The sequence below is a fragment of the Rhinolophus sinicus genome, chromosome 17 (genome assembly GCF_057876585.1).
Source record: "Rhinolophus sinicus isolate RSI-liver-muscle chromosome 17, RSI-T2T, whole genome shotgun sequence".
NCBI classification, from domain to species: domain Eukaryota; kingdom Metazoa; phylum Chordata; class Mammalia; order Chiroptera; family Rhinolophidae; genus Rhinolophus; species Rhinolophus sinicus.
The window spans coordinates 468,303-486,948 of NC_142517.1; the positions used below are offsets into that span (position 1 = coordinate 468,303).

Here is an 18,646-nt window from a genome sequence, read left to right on the forward strand (position 1 = left end):
AGCTGTCACCATATTATGGACTGTATTCCCTATGCTGTACTTTACATCCCCATGACTTGCCAGTTTTATACCTGAAAAGTGGACCTCGTATTCCCCTCCCCCCTTCCTCCCTTTTTAATTTTTCAATTACAGTTAACATTCGATATTATTATGTAGTAACTCCAGATGTATAGCATACATCAGTGGTTAGGTGTTTATATAATTTAAAAAGTGATCCCCCTGACTAGTACCCACCTGCACGATACATAGTTATTACCGTATTAATGACTATATTCCCTATGCTTCACTTTACATCCCCCTGACTATTCTGTAACTACCAATCTGTACTTCTTAATCCCCTCACCTTTCTCACCCTGCCCCAAACCCCTCCTGTGACCCTGACAAATCCAGTTCCCATCTGACACCACACAGTCATTACAATATTATTGACTATGTTCCTTATGCTGTACTCTACATCCCCATGACTACTGTGTAACTACTAATTTGTATTTCTTAATCCCGTCCCCTTTTTCACTCAGCCCCCCAATCCCCTCCCAATGGGCAACCATCAAAATATTTTCTGTATCTATGAGTGTGTTTCTGTTTTGTTTATTTTGTTCTTAGATGCCACATATAAGCGAAATCATATGGCATCTGTCTTTCTCTGTCTGATATACTCCACTCAGCACAATACCCTCCAGGTCCATCCATGCTGCCACAGATGGTAAGAACCCATTCCCTTCCCTGGCTGAGCAATATGCCATTGTATGTATGTACCACCTCCTATTTACCAATTTTTCCATAGACAGACACCAGGCTGCCTCCACATCTTGGCCATTGTAAACAATGCTGCAATGAACATATGGATGCCCACGTCCCTTCAAAGTAGCATTTTGGGTTTCTTTGGATAATTATCCAGAAGTGGGATTGCTGGGTCCTTCTTAGTCTCTTGTTATAGCCTTTGTTTTAAAGTCTGTTTTGTCTGGTATAAGTATTGCTACCCCAGGTTCTTTTTTTTTTCTTTTTTCCATTTCCATTTTCACGAAATATCTTTTTCCATCCTTTTACTTCTGTCTGTGTGTATCTTTCAATCTGAAGTGAGTCTCTTGTAGGCAGCATATGTAAGGGTTTTGTTTTCTTATCCACTCAGCCCTCCTATGTCTTTTGAGTGGAGCATTTAATCCATTTACATGGAAAGTAATTGTTGATAGATATGCAGCTATTGTCACTTTATTATTCATACTTTTGATATTTTTTTTCCTTTTCAAAAAAGTCCCTCTAACATTCCTTGTAATACTGGTTTGGTGGTGATGAACTCCTTTAGCTTTTCTTCTCTGGGAAGTTCTTTATCTCTCCTTTGATTTTAAATCATAGCTTTGCTGGATGGAGTAATCTTGGTTGTAGGTCCTTGCTTTTCTTCACCGAATATTTTCAGCGAATCCCTTCTGGCCTGCAAAGTTTTTGTTGACAAATCAACTGACAATCTTATGGGGGTTACTTTTAAGTTACTGGTTACTTTTCTCTTGCTGCTTTTAAGACTCGCTCTGTCTTTAACCTTTGCCATTTTAATTATAATATGTCTTGGTGTGGGCCTGTGTGGGTTCATCTTGTTTGGGACAAGATGTGTGCTGTGCTCCCTGGGCTTGTATGTCTATTTCTTTCACCAGGTTAGGCAAGTTTTCAGTCATTATTTCTTCAAATAGGTTCCCAATCCCTTGCTTTCTCTCTTCTCCTTCTAGTACCCCATGATGCAAATGTTGTTACACTTGATATTTTCTCAGAGGTCTCTTAAACAATCCTCAGTTTTAAAAATTCTTTTTTTCTTTTGCTGTTCTGATTGGGTATTTTCTGCTACCTTGTCTTCGAAATCACTGATTCGATCCTCTGATGATCTAGTCTGCTGGTGATTCTTGCTAGTGCATTCTTCATTTCAGTTATTGCATTCCTCACTTCTGACTGGTTCTTTTTAATGGTTTCTATATCTTTTTGTTGTTGTTGTTTAATGCTTGCTATCTCTTTGTGGAAGTTCTCACTAAGTTCCTTGAGCATTCTTATAACCATTGTTTTGAACTCTGTCTCTGGTATGTTGTTTGCCTCCATTTCATTTAGTTCTTTTTCTGGAGTTTTCTCCTGTTCTTTTTTTTGGGGGGATGCATTTCTTTGTTTCCTCATTTTGGCTGCCTCCCTGTGTTTGTTTCTATGTATTAGGTAGACCTGCTATGTCTCCCAGTCTTGCCTGGTGACCTTATGTAGTAGGTGCCCTGTGGAGCTCTGAACAATCTCCTTGGTCACCTGAGCTGTGTGCTCCAAGAGTGTTCCTTGTATAGTTTGTGTTTGCCCTCCTGTTATAGTTGAGCCTTGGTTGCTATTGGCACATCAGTGGATGGGATTGACCCTCAGGCTGACTGGCTGTGGGGTTTGGCTACGTCCACAGCCTATAGGCTGCGGTGTGGAAGGCTTACCCCACTGAGTGGGACTCACCCCAGTGGGCTCTGGTGTCTGTTGAGACCTCCCTTTGTTTATGCCAGTTGTGGGGCTAATTGGGCAGTGCTCTATTGTGATCTGAAGCCAACCTCCAAGTACGTTGGTTCTGGGGCCTCTTGGAAGGGGCTCAAGTGCAGGCCCAGGTCACCCACTGCCTGTGACTGCCTGGGGACTACCTGGTAGGAGCTACAGAACGATCCACGGTTGTTTGCTGCCTGTGCTAAACCTGGAGGCATGTGGGAGAGGCCACACTCTGAACCGAGGTTGGCTGCCACGAGTACCAGGCCTGGGGTAACGCCACAAAAAGCCAGGACACTCTGAGGCCTGTGGCCAGTTGTCGGTTCCCATAAGGTTCAGCTGCAGAAAAAGCCTCCAGCACTGGGAGAGTTGGGTGGGCGGGATCTCAGTGAGTCAGCAGGGTGGAGCTGCGGGGCTCACCAGACCAATCAGATTTAGACTTGGCCGTAAACATAGGGGGCGGGCTCAACACAGGAAAGATGGCGCCTGCTTGCTGGCTGCACAGGAAGAAGACACCACACAGGGAAAATGCCAACTCTCCTCCAGGCCTCCGCCTGAAGTCACACACCTCAGTCTGCCCCGTTTGTCTCCGACGCCATCCGAGTTACTGTCTCTTCACTGGAGCCCAAGGTGAGTGCCTGTGAGCAAGTGAGTCTATGTGCGGGCTGTTTAAGAGGACAGCTGGGTTTCCTGCAGCCTTCCAGTCCACCCAGATGGTCAGAATTCCCACTGTTTTTCACAGCCAGATGTTGCGGGGGCCCCTCTTCCTGGCACCAATACTCTGGGCTGGGGAGCCTGGTGTGAGGCTGGAGTTTCTTGCTCTTCCGTGGGGCATCTCCGAGATATCCTTCCCAATTTTCATCTGCCACAAGGAGGTTTGGGGTCAGCCCATTTCATGTCTTGTGGTGGCTTCTTTATATCCTTAGTTATAAAACCTTTGTTCAGCTAGACTTCAGATGTTTCTCCAGGTTGATTGTTCTATAATTTAGTTGTAACTTTGATGTTTTACAGGATGAGGCAAGTACAGCGTGTATCTACTCTGCCATCTTGGATTGTTCTCCTTGAAGAGTATTTTAAAGGCAAATTTTAAAAATAAAAAAGGTTTCCTTCTTTTCCCAAACATGCTATTTAAAAGGAAGTAGATACAAACTGAATTTTAATTCCTCCAGGGTCAGCTATGTTGAGCCCGTGTGGTGTAGTTGACTCTACATTTGTAGTTCAAGAGGGGTTGGGGGCTTCCTGGCAGTGCGGACCCCAGCGTGGTCTGAGCATCTTACCTTCTGTCCACGGTAGCCCTTGGGGCCAGGGGGCCCAGGGATCTCCAGACAGCTCACCTTGTAGCACTGAAACAAGAAGCAAAGGGCAGTGTGAGGCCAGCATGAGGAGTCCCAGCTGGGGGTGGGGGTAGGGAGGACACTGCCCAGGCCCCTGGCCCGCTGGGTAGTGGGCCAACCTGAGCATGGGGCTGGATGAAGGACTAGATTCAGGAGGCGCCCACCAGGGGGCTGGGGTCTACACAAGTTCTAGCCAAATTTTAGAAACCGAGGCTGGGCTGACAGCAGCAAGGGTCACATAGCGGGTGGCTAGGCACCTCATGCTTGTGTGTTAACTCAGTGCTGTGAGCAGCTGTTCTGGGAAAGGCTGTGCTTGTAGGAGCCTAGCGGACTGGGAAGCACTCCTTCCTGTGAGCTGGTGCTGGGACACACAGGGCCAAGGGTAACGTCAGGGACCCAGGCAGCAGATCCCTTGCTGGGTACCCCACGCACCCGTCTTCTCCTGGCCTAGCTCAGGGGGACAGAGCCTGTCAGTCCGGAGGGCCACCCTCCACCTTGTCCACTTGGCAGTTGCTTGGTGGGTGACCCTAATGCTGACCCTAACACCGACACTAATGCAGACTTCCTGGATTTCAGCAGCATGGTTTGGGTCAGGTGCCCTTCCTTCAAACCCGTCTCCGGCCCTACATGGAGCACAGGGATCTCTCTCCCTTGCCCCCGGAACACCACGGTGGTGTCAGGCGCAATGTGTAATCTCTGCTGAGTCAGCTCAGAGGCCCCGAGGGCACGCGGCAGGCACAGGACTGGCAAGGACCACAATGCCTCTCACCTCTCCATAGGCCTCATGTTTCTGTAGGAAAGACAGAGAGAAAGCCTGGTTAGCCCCCAGCCGGAGCGTCTAGTGGGGAACGCAGGACATCGGAGCAAGCGGGACCCTGCCCGGGCTTATCCTTTTCAGGCGCCTCACTCACAAGGGGTAAACCGAGGCTGGCCCTCCACCCCCGGCGGGGGCGGGGGCTGCTCACCATGACTTTGATGATGCGGTTGATGGTGTCCTGGTCGATCTCGGTGGAGTCGGGCCGCATGGTGGCGTAGTTGCCGCGGTAGAGCTCCAGGGGCGTGCTGGCGATGTCGCGCAGGCCCTGCTCGTTCAGGTTCCGGTTGGGGGCCACGGCGAAGAGCCGGATGCCCTCCTCGCGGGCCCGCTCGGCCTGCAGCTTGATGCCGCCGCACGGGCTGCCGGTGACATGGCCATCGGTGATGACCACCGCGAAGTTGACCGCTCCCTTGGCCCCGTGCTGCCGGACCTCCCTGGTCATGTTGCCCAGCGCGCAGTCGGTGAACGTGCCGCGGCGGAAGGAGCGGATGGACTGCAGGCTCTTGGTGAAGGACGCCCGGTCACTGCCGGGTGGGCTGAACACCTCCACCTGGTCGGAGAAGTGCAGGCCGCCGTAGCGCCAGCTTAGGGCCACCTGGTCCAGGTACAGCTCGTCCTGCAGCTGGCTGATGAACTGCGGCACGAACTGCTGCATGTGGTACAGGAGGCTGTCGGTGGGGGACTGCATGGTGACGCTCTCCGAGGTGTCCAGCACGAAGTACACGTTGACGGGGCAGTCGGCCTTCTCTGGGGACCCGGACCAAGGGCGGCGGTGAGCTGGCCTCCCCGCCGCCAGGCTCTGCCACACCCCTCTGCCCACCCGCGGGCTCCCAGCCCCCCACCGCCGGTACCTGGGCAGCTGTTTCTCTCAGAGGTGCCGGGTGCGATGACCTCCTGCTGCTGGGCGTGGAGCGTCCCCAGGAGCCCCCAGAGCAGGAGGGCGGAGCAGGGGCCTCGCAGCATCTCGGCGGCACCGGTGCGCCCTGACGTCCTCGTCCTGCAACCGGGGGGGAGTGGCCACTGCAGACGGCGTCCCACGCAACATCCGTTCCATGAGTCCCTCCTGTCCCCAGAGCCCTCCCCCCAATGGTGGGGGTGGAACACACAGTGTGTCAGCCAGCAGCTAGGCTCAGGGACCCTGGGTGGGGGCCACAAACATTTATCGACGCAGAGACCACACGCTTCTGGCTGTGTTCTGGGTGGGATGAGCGCGTTCACGGCCGTCCCTGCCCTGGAGCCTGGGTCGCTAGGCAGATGGGCGCATTTTCCAGAACTGAAATGCTAGTGACGGGCATCGTGAAGAGGGTGGGGGGAGGGGTGTGGGGGGGGCAGGGAAGAAGGGTCAGCTGGGGGCAACTGGGAGGAGGGGCACCGGGAGGGGACAGAAGCCCAGGCGAGGCAGAGTGGGCCTTGGTACTTGATGCCAGCTGTCCAACTGACCGCATGCTGACCAGGTAGGAAGAATGGCGTGGGGTGGAACGTGGGGTCCGCCACACAGGCAGGCCTGGGGAGCTCGGGGTGGGGGACCTTCCCTAGAGCCAGGGAAGGTGTGCCTGGCATGTTTCCTTGAATTGGAGGTTTTCCTGCTGCTTGCTGCCTCTGTGCCCAGGCCCAACCCAGGACCAGAGGACCTGGGGCTGGGCTGGGCGGGCAGGCTCTGGGGACCAGGCGTGGAGGAATGGGGCCTCTCTGGGAGTGTGGGGAAGGGGCTTGGCTCAGCTCTTCTGGCAGGGGCCCCTGCAGCCTGCTTTGCACAAACCCCTGCTGTTCCCAGGAGCCCCTAGAACAGAGGGTGGACCCAAAGGAAGACCTGGCGTCTCTACCCCTGAACTTGGGGCCCTGCTGGTGGGGAGTGGTGGCCAGCTGGGCCCTGCAGGGCTGGGGTGAGGGGTGGTGCCTGGACAGCTTTGGGGGGAAGCAGACGCATCAGGGGCACTTCAATGCGGTTTTAACTGGTGACGCCCCTCAATGCTGTGGGGACCTCTTATATTTGAGAGGAGGTAGATGTGTGGGCAGGTGCCACCAGACTTGGGTTTAAGGTGAAGAGGGGCTAGTCCTGGCATAGTTAGAGGTGAACAGGACATGCCCTGCCTCCCCCGATGTGGAGTCATGGTTGGGACAAGAGGCCATGATGCTGCAAGTAAGAGCCGTGACCCTGTAGACAGTGACAGTTGCCGAGGTCAAAGCAAGCTCAGGGGATCCAGGAGGGTGATAGATGTGTCAGACTGAGGACCCAAAGGAAGAGTGCTCCTGGCTGAGCAGAGGCTGGTTCCAGGGGACTGGCTGGGGGCAACACTCGGTTGGGGTGGGGGCTGAGGAGGTGGGGTGAGAGGCAGACCAGGGCGTGACGAACTCAGAAGCCACGAGGGAGTTGGGCTGTGACAATCAGAACCAAGGGGTCCAGGGCCATCAACCACTAGTGACGGCCACTGTGAGACCTTAGGGGGACCGGTCAGGGCTGAACACAGATGTGGGCACATTCCATCCTCTACTACCTGTCACCCTGCTGCCCCCATGGGGGGAGATTCCAGTGGGGGCACCAAGGTGCCACCCTGTCCTGTCTGCTACGGGTGAGGGAGGAGGGGACCGATGGGCCAGGGAGACTGCACCCAGATTGGCACTGCTCTCCATGTACACCCCCCCCACACATCACATCACACACACCACATACACACTGCACACACATCACACCGTCACACACATAAATGGAAAGATGCCCACATAATAAAGTGTACTGGTGGAAAGATTCTCAAATGTAATGAAAAATACCTACACAGGAAAAACACAATAGCAACAACACAGGAAACACCTAAATAGAAAAATCTGGCATTGTGCTAGGCAGCCTCCGAGGGGTCCCGAGCACTGTTGCCTCCTGGTCTTCATGCTCTCATGAGTCCTCTCACACACTGAATCACTGCTGGCCTGTGACCGACAATAACATGAAGTGATGGCATGTGAGTTCCAAGACTAGGTCATAAAAGACATGTGGCTTTTGCCTGGCTCGCTGATAGGGAAGCCAGCTGTACAGGAAGACACTCAAGCAGCCTCTGCAGAAGCCCTTCAGGGGAAGAATGGAGGCCTCCAGCCGCGGGCTGGGCGAGTGAGCCACCTGACAGGCAGGTCTCCCATCCCAGTCAAGACTTCACGTGACCATCACCTTGGTCAATATCATGACTGCACCTCATGAGGGGCTGACCCTGAGCTAGAACCACCCAGCCAAGCCCCTCCTAAATTTCTGACCCAAATAAACTATGAGGTAGTAAATGTTTATTGTTTTAAATCACTAAGTTTTGAGGGAATTTTCATTACAGCTATAGATAACTAATAGAGGCATCAAACTTTTCTCCACAGTATTGTGGACAGAAGACAATGAGATAATAACATCAGAGTTTTGAGGAAAATAAAATGACCCGATGATGTCTTCCCAGCCAGCTTATCTTTCATGTATAAAAGTCTCAGGTAAAAATGAGCTCAGGTCTATGCCAGCTATATGCCATTGCTAAAAAATTCTGCAAGGAATTTCTGCAGACAACAGAGAAATGAACACAAATAAATAAAAAAGCAAAGAAACGAGAAATACAGCAAAATGTAGAAAATGAAGAGAAAAAGAGCCAGGAAGCATAAAATTAAATGCCAGAAATATCACAAAGATCAGTTGTGATCAGAAATAAGTTTTCTAAGGAACACATTGGAGAGACACATCTCGTTTTTGGATGAAAAACACAATATTTAAGAATATTAATTATTTCTAACAATCTACAATTGAATGTAATTTTGATTAAAATCTTTTTTTTCTTTCTGGTAGTATGTGTTGACAAAAATGAATCTAAGATTCACCTGGAAGCATAAGTAAAAGTAGCTCAGAAAAATAAAAAGAAATGAAGGGCGATGAGGAAACTTGCATTAGCAAATGCAAACAGCACAATAAAATTGCAGTGATTAAGAATTGTGGTCTTGGTGTTGGAATGGGCTGACAGATCACACAGCAAGAGGCATAACAACATACATGAACTGAGGAAATGATGTGGTGGGCTTTCAGAGCCGTGAAAGGGGCTGGCACAAGAGTTCACCATGACGAGAAATAAAGGTAATCTGACCTCACATAGAGCACCCAAACAAATTCCAGGAGAAGTAAGTAACTGAGTGCAAAACATGGACCAAAAAGCCTTCGAAAAAAATAGAAAGGATGAAAGGACAATGAAATATTTTCTGTGGTTACTCTGCACCAGACACTAAGCTATATCTCTTCATTAAGACTCACAACAGCCCTCGGACTAATAGTACCCATCTCACAGCTAAGGAAACTGAGAGTAAGTGTAGGTAACTGGTCCAAGGTGCTCAGCTAACAGATGAGGTCCAAACCCAGGCAGCTTGGTTCCAGGTTCACATTCCTGATAACTGGGCTCCCACATACGACTTTCATTACAGCAAGAGCAACATGAAAAGAGTGAAAACACCGAGAGCCAGGCAACAATCTTCCCAATGCGTGAGCACAATTTCATATTCTTAAGCTTTAAACATTTTGATGGCCCATTATTAGGTGTGTAAATGTTTCTACTGTCGTATCTTCTTGCCATATTGAACCTTTTATTAATATATAATGTCTTCCTTTGTCTCTTGTTACTGTTTTTTATTAAAGTCAATTTTATCTGATATTAGTATGGCCACCCCTGCATTCTTTTGGTTCCTCGTTGCATGGAATAATCTTTTCCATCCTTTCACTTTCAATTTGTGTCTTTGGATCTAAAGTGAATCTCTTGTAGACAGCATACAATTGGATCATGTTTTAAAAAAATTCATTCTGCCAGTCTTTGTCTTTTGATTGGAGGGTTTAATTCATTTACAATTAAAGTAACTACTGATAAGGAGAGGCTTACTTCTGTCATTTTACTGTTGTTTTCTATATATGAAGTGTGATAAAAAATACGGTGAATGTTTAAATTAAAAAATATATATTACATTAAAAAAAGATACATTGCCATTTATCCCCCTCAAAACATATTCCCTTGCTTTGAACACACTTATTCCCATTGTTCTTGCCACTTTCGGAAGCAGTTCTGGAAATCCTCTTTCGTGACTGTTTTTAGTTGCGCTGTCATGGCTGCCTTCATGTCCTGAATTGTTTCAAAATGTGTACCTTTCATGGTCATTTTGACTTGGGGGATGAGCCAGTAGTCACACAGTGCCAGATCCAGTGAATAAGGTGGATGAGGACACACCTGTAGTGTTTTTATTTGACAGAAATTGTGTCTTTTACTGCAATAATTTTTTAAATTTAAACATTCATTGTATCTTTTGATCACACCTTGTACCTTATCGCTTTTTTGTTCCTCATTTCCTGCATTACTGTCTTCTTTTGTGTTTAGTTGATTTTTGTAGTGGAACATTTACATCCCTTGTTCATTTCTGTTTGTGTATATACTTTAGGTATTTTTTCTGTGGTTACCATGGGGATTACATTTAACATCCTGAAGTAATAACACTCTAATGTGAATTTATAGCAGCTTTACTTCAACAGTATACAAAAACTTTGCTTTTGTACAGCTCCATCCCCAGCCCTTTCAGTTATCGGTCACAAAATGACATCTTTATATACTGTATGTCCAAAAACATAAGCAAATATTTTTAAGGCATTAGTCCCTTAATTATGTAGAAAATAAAAATTATGTGGAATTACAAACCAAAGTTACAATAATACTAGCTTTTGGACTAATAATTATTTTAAAAATATATTCATTTCTTAACTCATGTAGAAAACAAAGAATGGAGTTACACACCATTGTTACAATAGGAACAGTTTTTATAATTGCTCATGTATTTATCTTCTATGGCTTCAAGTTATTGTCTAGTGGCCTTTCATGTCACCCTGCAGGACTCCCTTGAGCATTTCTTGCAGGGCAGGTCTAGTGGTGACAAACTCTCTCAGCTTTTGTATCTTGGAATGATTTAATTTTGCCCTCACTTTTGGAGGACAGTTTTGCTGGATGTAGGATTATTGGGTGACAGTTATTTTTTTCTTTTAGCACTTTGACTATATCAGCCCATTGCCTCTGGTTTCCAAAGTTTCTGATGAGAAATCTGCCGATAATGTTATTGAGGCTCCCTTGGATATGATGAGTTACTTCCCTCTTGCTGATGTCAAAATGCTTTTGTTGTCTTTTGACAGTTTGATTATAATCAGTGTGACAGTCTCTTTGAGTTCACTCTACTTGGAATTCACCAAGTTTCTTGAATGTTGAAATTTGTCATTCATCAAATTTGGGACGTTTTTAGCCATCATTTCTTCAAATATTTTCTCTGCCCCTTTGTCTCTTATCTCTTTTACTTCCATAGCATGTATGCAGGTCCTTTAGGCTCTGTTAACTTTTTAAAAATATTTTTTCTTTCTGTTCCTTAGAACACCGTCCTATCTTCAACTTCACTGATTCTTTCATCTGTTTGTTCAAATACCTTTGAATGAATTCTTTCATTGTAGTTATTGTATTTTGCAGGTCCATTATTTCTTTTTAGGTTCTATCTAGGTTTCCTATCTCTTTATTGATATTTCCATTTTGTTCAGACATTGTTTTCTTGACTTTCTCCATGCCTTCCTTTAGTTCTTTGAGCATTTTTAAGATGGGTGTGTTAAAGTCTTTGTCTAGTAGATCCACCATCAGGTCTTTTTCAGGGACAGTTTCTGTTGGTTTATATGTTTTCATTTGAATGGGCCATACGTTCCTGTTTCTTTGTGTGTCTTGTGACTTTTTGGTTGTTGAAAACTGGACATTTGAATCCAATAATGTGGTAACTCTGGAAATCAGATTCTTTCTCTTCCCCAAGGTTTGCTTTTGTTTGTTTGTTTGTTTGTTTTTATTGTTGTAGGCTTTCTCCATGCCAGTGGTCAGCCTGGGTCATAAATGTAAGCTGGTCTCTGGTCTTTTCTGCGCCTGCACCTTCCCCTGGGCATGTACATGCAGTTGCTTTTGAATGCCCTAGTCTTCATTGTTGGAATCCCAAAAGGAGAAAAAGAAAAATAAATGGGGAAAAAAGATGCCAACACTTTAAATTCCCTGGAAGTCAATTCAGCCAGAGAGGAAGGGGCTTGCCATGATGGGTGAAAGTGTGACAACAGTCGCAGCCTTGATAGGTTTAAAAAGAAAATGTTACACAAGGTACCTTCTCTGATCACAATGGAATAATGTTAGAAGTCAATAACAGAAGAAAAATGGGAAAATTCACAATACTGTGGAAATTATACAACTCACTTTTAAACAACCAACAGATTGAAGAAGAAACCACAAGAGAAATTAAATACTCAGAGACAAATAAAAATGAAAACAAAATATACCAAAACATGGAATACAGTGAAAGCCGTGCTAAAAAGGGAAATGTACAGCTATAAATGTTTATAAACAAAACAAAACAAGAAACATCTCAAATTAATAGCCTAACCCGTTGTAGGTTATTGAAACCTGAAAAAGAACAACAAACTAAACCCAATGTTAGCAGACGGAAGGAGATAATAAAGATTAGAGCAGAGATAAATAAAATAGACAATAGAAAAACAACAGAGAAAAATCAGTGAATCCAAAAGTTGGGTCTTTGAAAAGATCAACAACATTGACACCTTTAGCTAGAATGACAAAGACAATGACATTTAGCTAGAATGACTAAGAAAGAAAAAGAGAGAAGACTCAACTTACTAAAATGAAATTGGGGGCTTTACTACCAATTCGACAGAAATAGAAAGGATTATAAGAGAGTGCTATAAGCAGTTGTACACCAACAAATCAAATAACCTAGATAAAATGGAAAGTTCCTAGAAACACAAAACTTATAAAGACAAAATCATGAAGAAATAGAAATTCTGAATAGACCTAGAGATAGTAAGGAGAGTGAATCAGTAATTGAAAATCTCCTAACAAAGAAAAACCCTGAACCTGATGACTTCACTGGTGAATTCTACCAAACATTTAAAGAAGAACTAACACTAATACTTCTCAAAGTTTTCAATTGCAATTCACCAAACTTCAGTTGAAGAGGAGGGAATACTCCCTAACTCATTCTATGAGGCCAACATTATCCTGATACCAAAGCCAGACAATAACACTACAAGAAAAGAAAACTACAGTCCAATAACTCTTATGAACATTGATACAAAAATCCTCAACCAAATATTAGCAAACAGAATTCAACAGGATAGTAAAAGTATTAAACACCATGACCAAGTAAGACTTATTCCTGGAATGCAAAGATGGTTCAACATATAAAAATCTATCAGAGTGACACACCATATTAATAAAATAAAGGAAAAAAACCTCATGATCATCTCAATCTGTACAGAAAAAAAACTTTTGATAAAATTCAACATCTTTTCATGATAGAAACATTAAAAAAATTAGAAATAGAAGGAAACTACCTCACTATAATAAAAGCCACATGTGAAAATCCCGTAACAAACATTATACTCAATGGTGAAAGACTGAAAGTTTTTCCTCTAAGAACAAGAACAACATAAAGATGCCCACTTTTGTCACTTCTATTCAACATAGTATTAGAAGTCCTAGCCAGTGCAATTAGGCAAGTAAAAAAATAAAAGTCATTCAAATTGGAAGGGAAGAAATGATTGGTTCACAGATGATATGATCTTATATGTAGAAAACCCTAAAGATTCCACAAAAAGATACTTATGTGTAGAATAAATAAGTTTAGCAAAGTAGCAGGATATAAAGTCAACACTCAAAATCAGTTGTGTTTTTGTACACTAACAATGAACAATGCAAAAAGGAAATAAAGAAAACAATTCCATTTACATTAGCATCAAAAGAATAAAATACTTAGGAATTACCCTTACCAAGGAAGTGAAACACTTATTCCCTGAAAAGTAAAACATTTCTGAGAGACATTGCAGATATAAATAAATGGAAAGATAGTCCATGTGCATGGATTAAAAGATTTAATATTAAGATGTCAATACTACCCAAAGCGATTTATAGATTCAGTACAATCTCTAACAGAATAATAATGATGATTTTTACAGAAATAGAAATATCCATTCTAAAATTCATAAGGAATTTCAAGAGACTGCAAATAGAATAAGCAATCCTAAAAGACAAGAACAAAGCTGGAGGACTCACACTTCCTGATTTCAAAACTTATATAAATCTACACTAATCAAAACAGTGTGGTACTGCCATAAAGACAGATATATAGACCAATGGAATAGAATAGAGAGTCCAAAAATAACCCTTGCACATGTAGTGAAATGACCTTTAACAAGGGTATTATGACCATTCTATGGGGGGAAAGACAATTTTTCAAAAACCAGTGCTGAGAAAACTGGATATCCACATGCAAAAGAAAGAAACTGGAACCTTAATTAACACTATACACAAAAATTAACTCAAAATGGACCCATGACTTAATGGAAGACCTAAATCTATAAAAATTTAGAAGAAGACACGGGGCAACATATTCACAACATTAGATTTGGCAATGATTTCTTGGATATGACACCAACAGCACAAGCAACTAAAGTAAAAATAGACAAATTGGACTTCATAAAAATTTTTTGTGAGTCAAAAGGCAACCTGCAGAGTGGGAGATAATATTTTCAAATTATTTTTCTGGTAAGGGAGTAATATCCAGAATATATAGAGAACTAAAACTCAACAAAAACAACAACTCAACAAAAAACACACACAAATACCCCTATTCAAAAATGGGCAAAGGACTTGAATAGACTTTTATCTAAAGAAGACATACAAATGGCCAATCAGCTCACCATCACTAATTAGGGAACTGCAAATCAAAATGATAAGATACCACCTCACACACATTAGGATGGGTACTATCAAAAAAATCAGAAAATAGAAAGTGTTGAAGAGGTTGTGGAGAAATTGGAATTGTTTGGTGGGAATGGAAAATGAGAGAGCTGCGATGGAAAACAGTATGATGGTTCCTTAAAAATATAAAAATAGATTTACCATATGATCTAGCAATTCCACTTCTGGGTATATACTCAAAAGGATTGAGAGCAGGGTCTCAAAGAGGCATTTGTGCACCCATGTTCATAGCAGCACTACTCATTATAGCTAAAATGTGGAAGCAAGTGTCCACTGATGGATGAAGGAGGAAACAGTGGTCCATGCTCACAATAGAGTATTACATATTCAGCCTTTAAAAGGAGGGAGATTCTAGCACATACACTGCAACATGAATGAATCTTAAGGAAATTATGCCAAGGAAATAAGCTAGTCACAAAAGACAAATACTGTAGGATTCTAATTATATAAGATATTTAGTATCTCAAAAATCATAGAGACAGAAAGTAAAATGGTGGTTGCCAGGGGCTGGGCGGAGGGGGAACGGTGAGTTATTGTTTAGTGGAGACAGAGTTTCCGTTTTGTGAAATGAAAAGTTCTGGAGATGGGTGGTGGTGATGGTTGCACAACAATATGAATGCACTTAATACCACTGAATTGTACACTTAAAAATGGTTAAGATAGTAAATTTTACATTATGTGTATTTTACCACAACTTTTTAAAAATGGGGGAGGGAAGCTTACAAATTAGTAAAAAATCAGCATCCGTAAAGAACATGGGGAAATCATAACCAGGGAAGTAACAACACTACAAACTGTCAGTGATCAAAAAATGTTGAACCACACGAAAATCAATGACACGCAGACAAACCAACAAGGCGCCCACCCTCCTCTGTGAAATTGGCAAATGAGAAAAAGACAGTGACACTGCTCATTGTCTCTCCCTGGTGATGAGCACCAGGGTCCTTCTCCACTCCTCTGGTGGGCATCTGACTCTGCTGTCCTGGAGCACGGCCCCTCCAAGCTGGGGTCCCCACCTTCTATGTGCTCATTACAGCATCTACAATGGGCCACCATGAGGCTGACCCACTGGTGTGGCCTGGGGCGTTGACATGTTTTATGTCCCGGCTGAGTCTGCACAGTCTGTGGAGAATGTTGCTTTATGGTAAGGCCCAATGCCAACGTGTGCCCCTCGGGTGGGGACCAGGGCCCCCAGGGCCTGTTCCTCCAGCTACCTCCCATGAACCCTGCTTCTTTGCTGTGCCGCACACCAGGCCCCACCCAGCTTTGCACAAATGTGCGAAAGGAGCCACAGGAGGAGCCACCCCACTGAAGTGTGAGGGTGTGTTTAAAAGGAAAGAATCAAACTATTGGTGTTTTTCTTAATAATCACACGAGCAGTATAAAACGTGTTGTGGCTGCTGACATGGTCTACCTACAGTTCGCGCACCTGGAGACCCCTAGCGGCCCCGGCAGGTAAAGGGCAGATGGATGCCCAAACCTTGCTGTACACAAGAGAGCGCCGGTTGGGGAGGCGGGTGGGCGTGGCCATACCTTTTGCTGCAGCCCCAGGAAGCGCCTGGGGGCCTAGGGCCTTCTCCCAGACACTGGCGGTTCCTTCTGTCCTGGCCCACCCCAGGGAGCTGTCTGAAGGCAGCTCTGCTGCCTACGGCTCTCCACGGCTCCCCATGACACCCAAGGGACTGCAGCTGGGCCCTGCACAACGGAGCCATCTGTGCCGTCGTGGGTGTGCACTGCCTGGTGCGGACGACCACACCTCACCCGACCAGGTGACACAGTGGATGGAGCCCGACTTTCCCCCTGGACGTTGCTTTCCATGTGGCTTCCACTGCAGACGTGCCCACCTACCCCGACCAACTGCGGTCTTCACAGGCCTCTCAGGTCACTTTCACCAGCACAGCTTCAAAGCGGCTGGAGTGGCCAGTGGCTTATTGAGACCCGTGTCCTGCCGAGGGGACACGCCTGGTCCCCGGGTGCCCAGCCCCTCCAGTCTGGCCAGGAGATTCCACGTCACTATGCCCGTATGCCCGGGGCCCAGGCCCTTTCCCCAGCCCCCTTCTCCTGCGTCCCAGTGATGGGAGGAAGGCAGGCAGCTTCCTTCCGGGAGCCCAGATGCCTATTGGCCTCTGGGCCTGGCTTCTTAAGCAAATGTGAGATGGCCTCCTGGCCTGACTCCTCTACTGGAAGGAGAAAATAGGGAAATCTGTGGCTCTCAAGCCTCCTTTTTGGGCATCTATCTAAAAATGAAGATCCTCTCCTTGGGGACAGCTGGGTAGATGGGGGAGGTGGGTGGGTGTGGGCATGGGAGCCGGAGCTGTTTCCCTGGGCACAGGGGCCATATTCCAGGTGGGTACTGAGTGGGATGGCCGGGCCATGCCCTGCTGTTTTCGGTGTTGTTACCATGTTAGTAAAATCAGTAAGCCTCTCAGCAGTTGACACCTCCACACCCTGTGGGCTCCACCCTCCGGGGCTCTGCTGGGCCCTGTGAGGAGTCCTGGCCAGGATGTAAAGGAGCCACCACAGGCGAGATCAGCGGGGTTCCCACCTCACTCTGTGGCAGCCACTCAACCCGCTGCTTAGTTTCCCCAGTAGACTTGTGGGGGAGGTCGGGTGGAGGGTGTATGTGTGGGGGACACCTCCAGCCTCAGAGGAATGGGGGGCAGGCTGAGCTTTTGCTGATTCCCAGGGGAGGGGCTATGTGACCTGTGCTCTCCACCCACCCCATACCCTCCCTCCGGGTGTCAGAGAACCCCCTCCTCTCTTGTTGCCCCCAGGAACTCATTCTAGCCCCCACCACTCCTTCCAGAAGGAGGACAACTGTCTCCCTGGGGTCCAGGGGAGAGGGGCCAGTACCACTGGAGACTCTGTACCCAGTTTCACGTCAAAGGAGGCTTCACCCAGGGGGTGACTTGGGCCCTCAACCCTCCTCCAGGCGAGAGATGACACTAAACTTCCCAGGACCCGGGAGGGGTCTGACTAGATGCTGAGCCCTTCCAGCCCTTGGTGACTTGGGGTGGCAAGTTCCAGCAGAGAGCAGAAGTGCTGCGTCTTAGCACGGAGCCCAGGGATAGGGAAGAAGCCCCCCACTCAGCCCCAGAAGAGGCCAGGAGGAGGCAGCACACAATTAACTGCGCCCCCTGGTCCCAATGCGTGAGGCACCAAAGACATGGACGAGCAGAGCTTCGACCCGGGGCCAAGTGATTGAAGTGGGGCCAGAAGGCGGGCGTGGGTCCCCAGACCCCGTCGGGAGATTCGTTACCTCGAGGAGAACCAGTCAGGGCGCCGGCCTAGGGGAGCCCCCAACCTGGGTCCCCCGCGCTCCTGCATTGTCCTGTCTGTCCGGCAGGGCTTGCCAATCAGCAGGACGCGGCTCCAGGCCGGCTGCCCCGGTCCGAGGGCCGGACTACAGGTCCCCACGCAGGAGGGTCCTGGTCCTAGGCCGGAGGGGCGCTTACCTGACTTCCAGCGCGTGCGGGGCGCCCTTGCGGGACCCGTCCGGAAGAGGCTCCGGGTCCAGACAGCGAGAGCGGGAGCCGAGTGGGCAGGAGGGAGGGGACCGCGGGAGGGGCCGTCGTCTTATATCCACCCCGCCCCCTCCGAGCCCTCCCCACCCCTCCCTTGACGCGCGGCCACCGGGAGGCGCTGCGGCCCTGCGGATGGACCGGTGGGGGTATGAAGGGGACGGAGAGAGAGGGATGGAGGGGGGAACCCGGGAGGGCCGAAGGGAGTGGGGGGTTGCAGGAAATGGGCCCCCACAGGAGACACGGCGAATGTGGGGCGTTGCCACCTCTCCAGAAACAGTCCTGGGCGAAGTCACAGCCCCTCCCCACTTGCCGGGCCGCGTCCCCTCCCGTCCTGGGCGTTGAGGACGACGCTCAGCACCGAGGGCCCACGAGGGGGCGCCTCGGACTCCCCCTAGAAAGACTGCCCCTGGCAGCGCGGCAAGGTCCGCCTGCGAGCAGTTCCTGGCTCAGTGTCCCCTGCCCGGTGTCTCCCCTGTGCCCTGCGCTCTGGGGCGCGGTCAGGGAGAGCGAGGGCCAGCTGGGAGGGGCGAGGGCTGCAGGCCAGGATAGCCCGAGCCTCAGGTGCTCTGGGTGGGGTGTGAGGGCCCTCTTCCTAGCAAGAACCCCGCAGATGCCTTTTTGGCGCTGGGGCTTGCGATGTCCCTTTCTGAGCGGAGTTTGGGGGAA

The 18,646-nt window shown here is 47.5% G+C and overlaps 1 protein-coding gene across 2 annotated transcripts in view; it reads right to left on the minus strand.

The window, feature by feature from the left end:
- Positions 1–18,042, minus strand: part of COL6A2 (collagen type VI alpha 2 chain) — a 33,553-nt gene extending 15,511 nt beyond the window's left edge. For both annotated transcript variants that reach the window (XM_019717583.3, XM_019717582.3), the window contains exons 1-5: positions 17,912–18,042; positions 5,484–5,629; positions 4,781–5,379; positions 4,585–4,605; positions 3,759–3,824 (exon numbers count right to left, since the gene is read on the minus strand). In XM_019717583.3, coding sequence (XP_019573142.3) covers positions 3,759–3,824; positions 4,585–4,605; positions 4,781–5,379; positions 5,484–5,595 — 798 coding nt within the window. In that variant the 5' untranslated portion in view covers positions 5,596–5,629; positions 17,912–18,042. The remainder of the gene's footprint in view (positions 1–3,758; positions 3,825–4,584; positions 4,606–4,780; positions 5,380–5,483; positions 5,630–17,911) is intronic.
- Between the last annotated feature and the right edge of the window lie 604 nt (positions 18,043–18,646).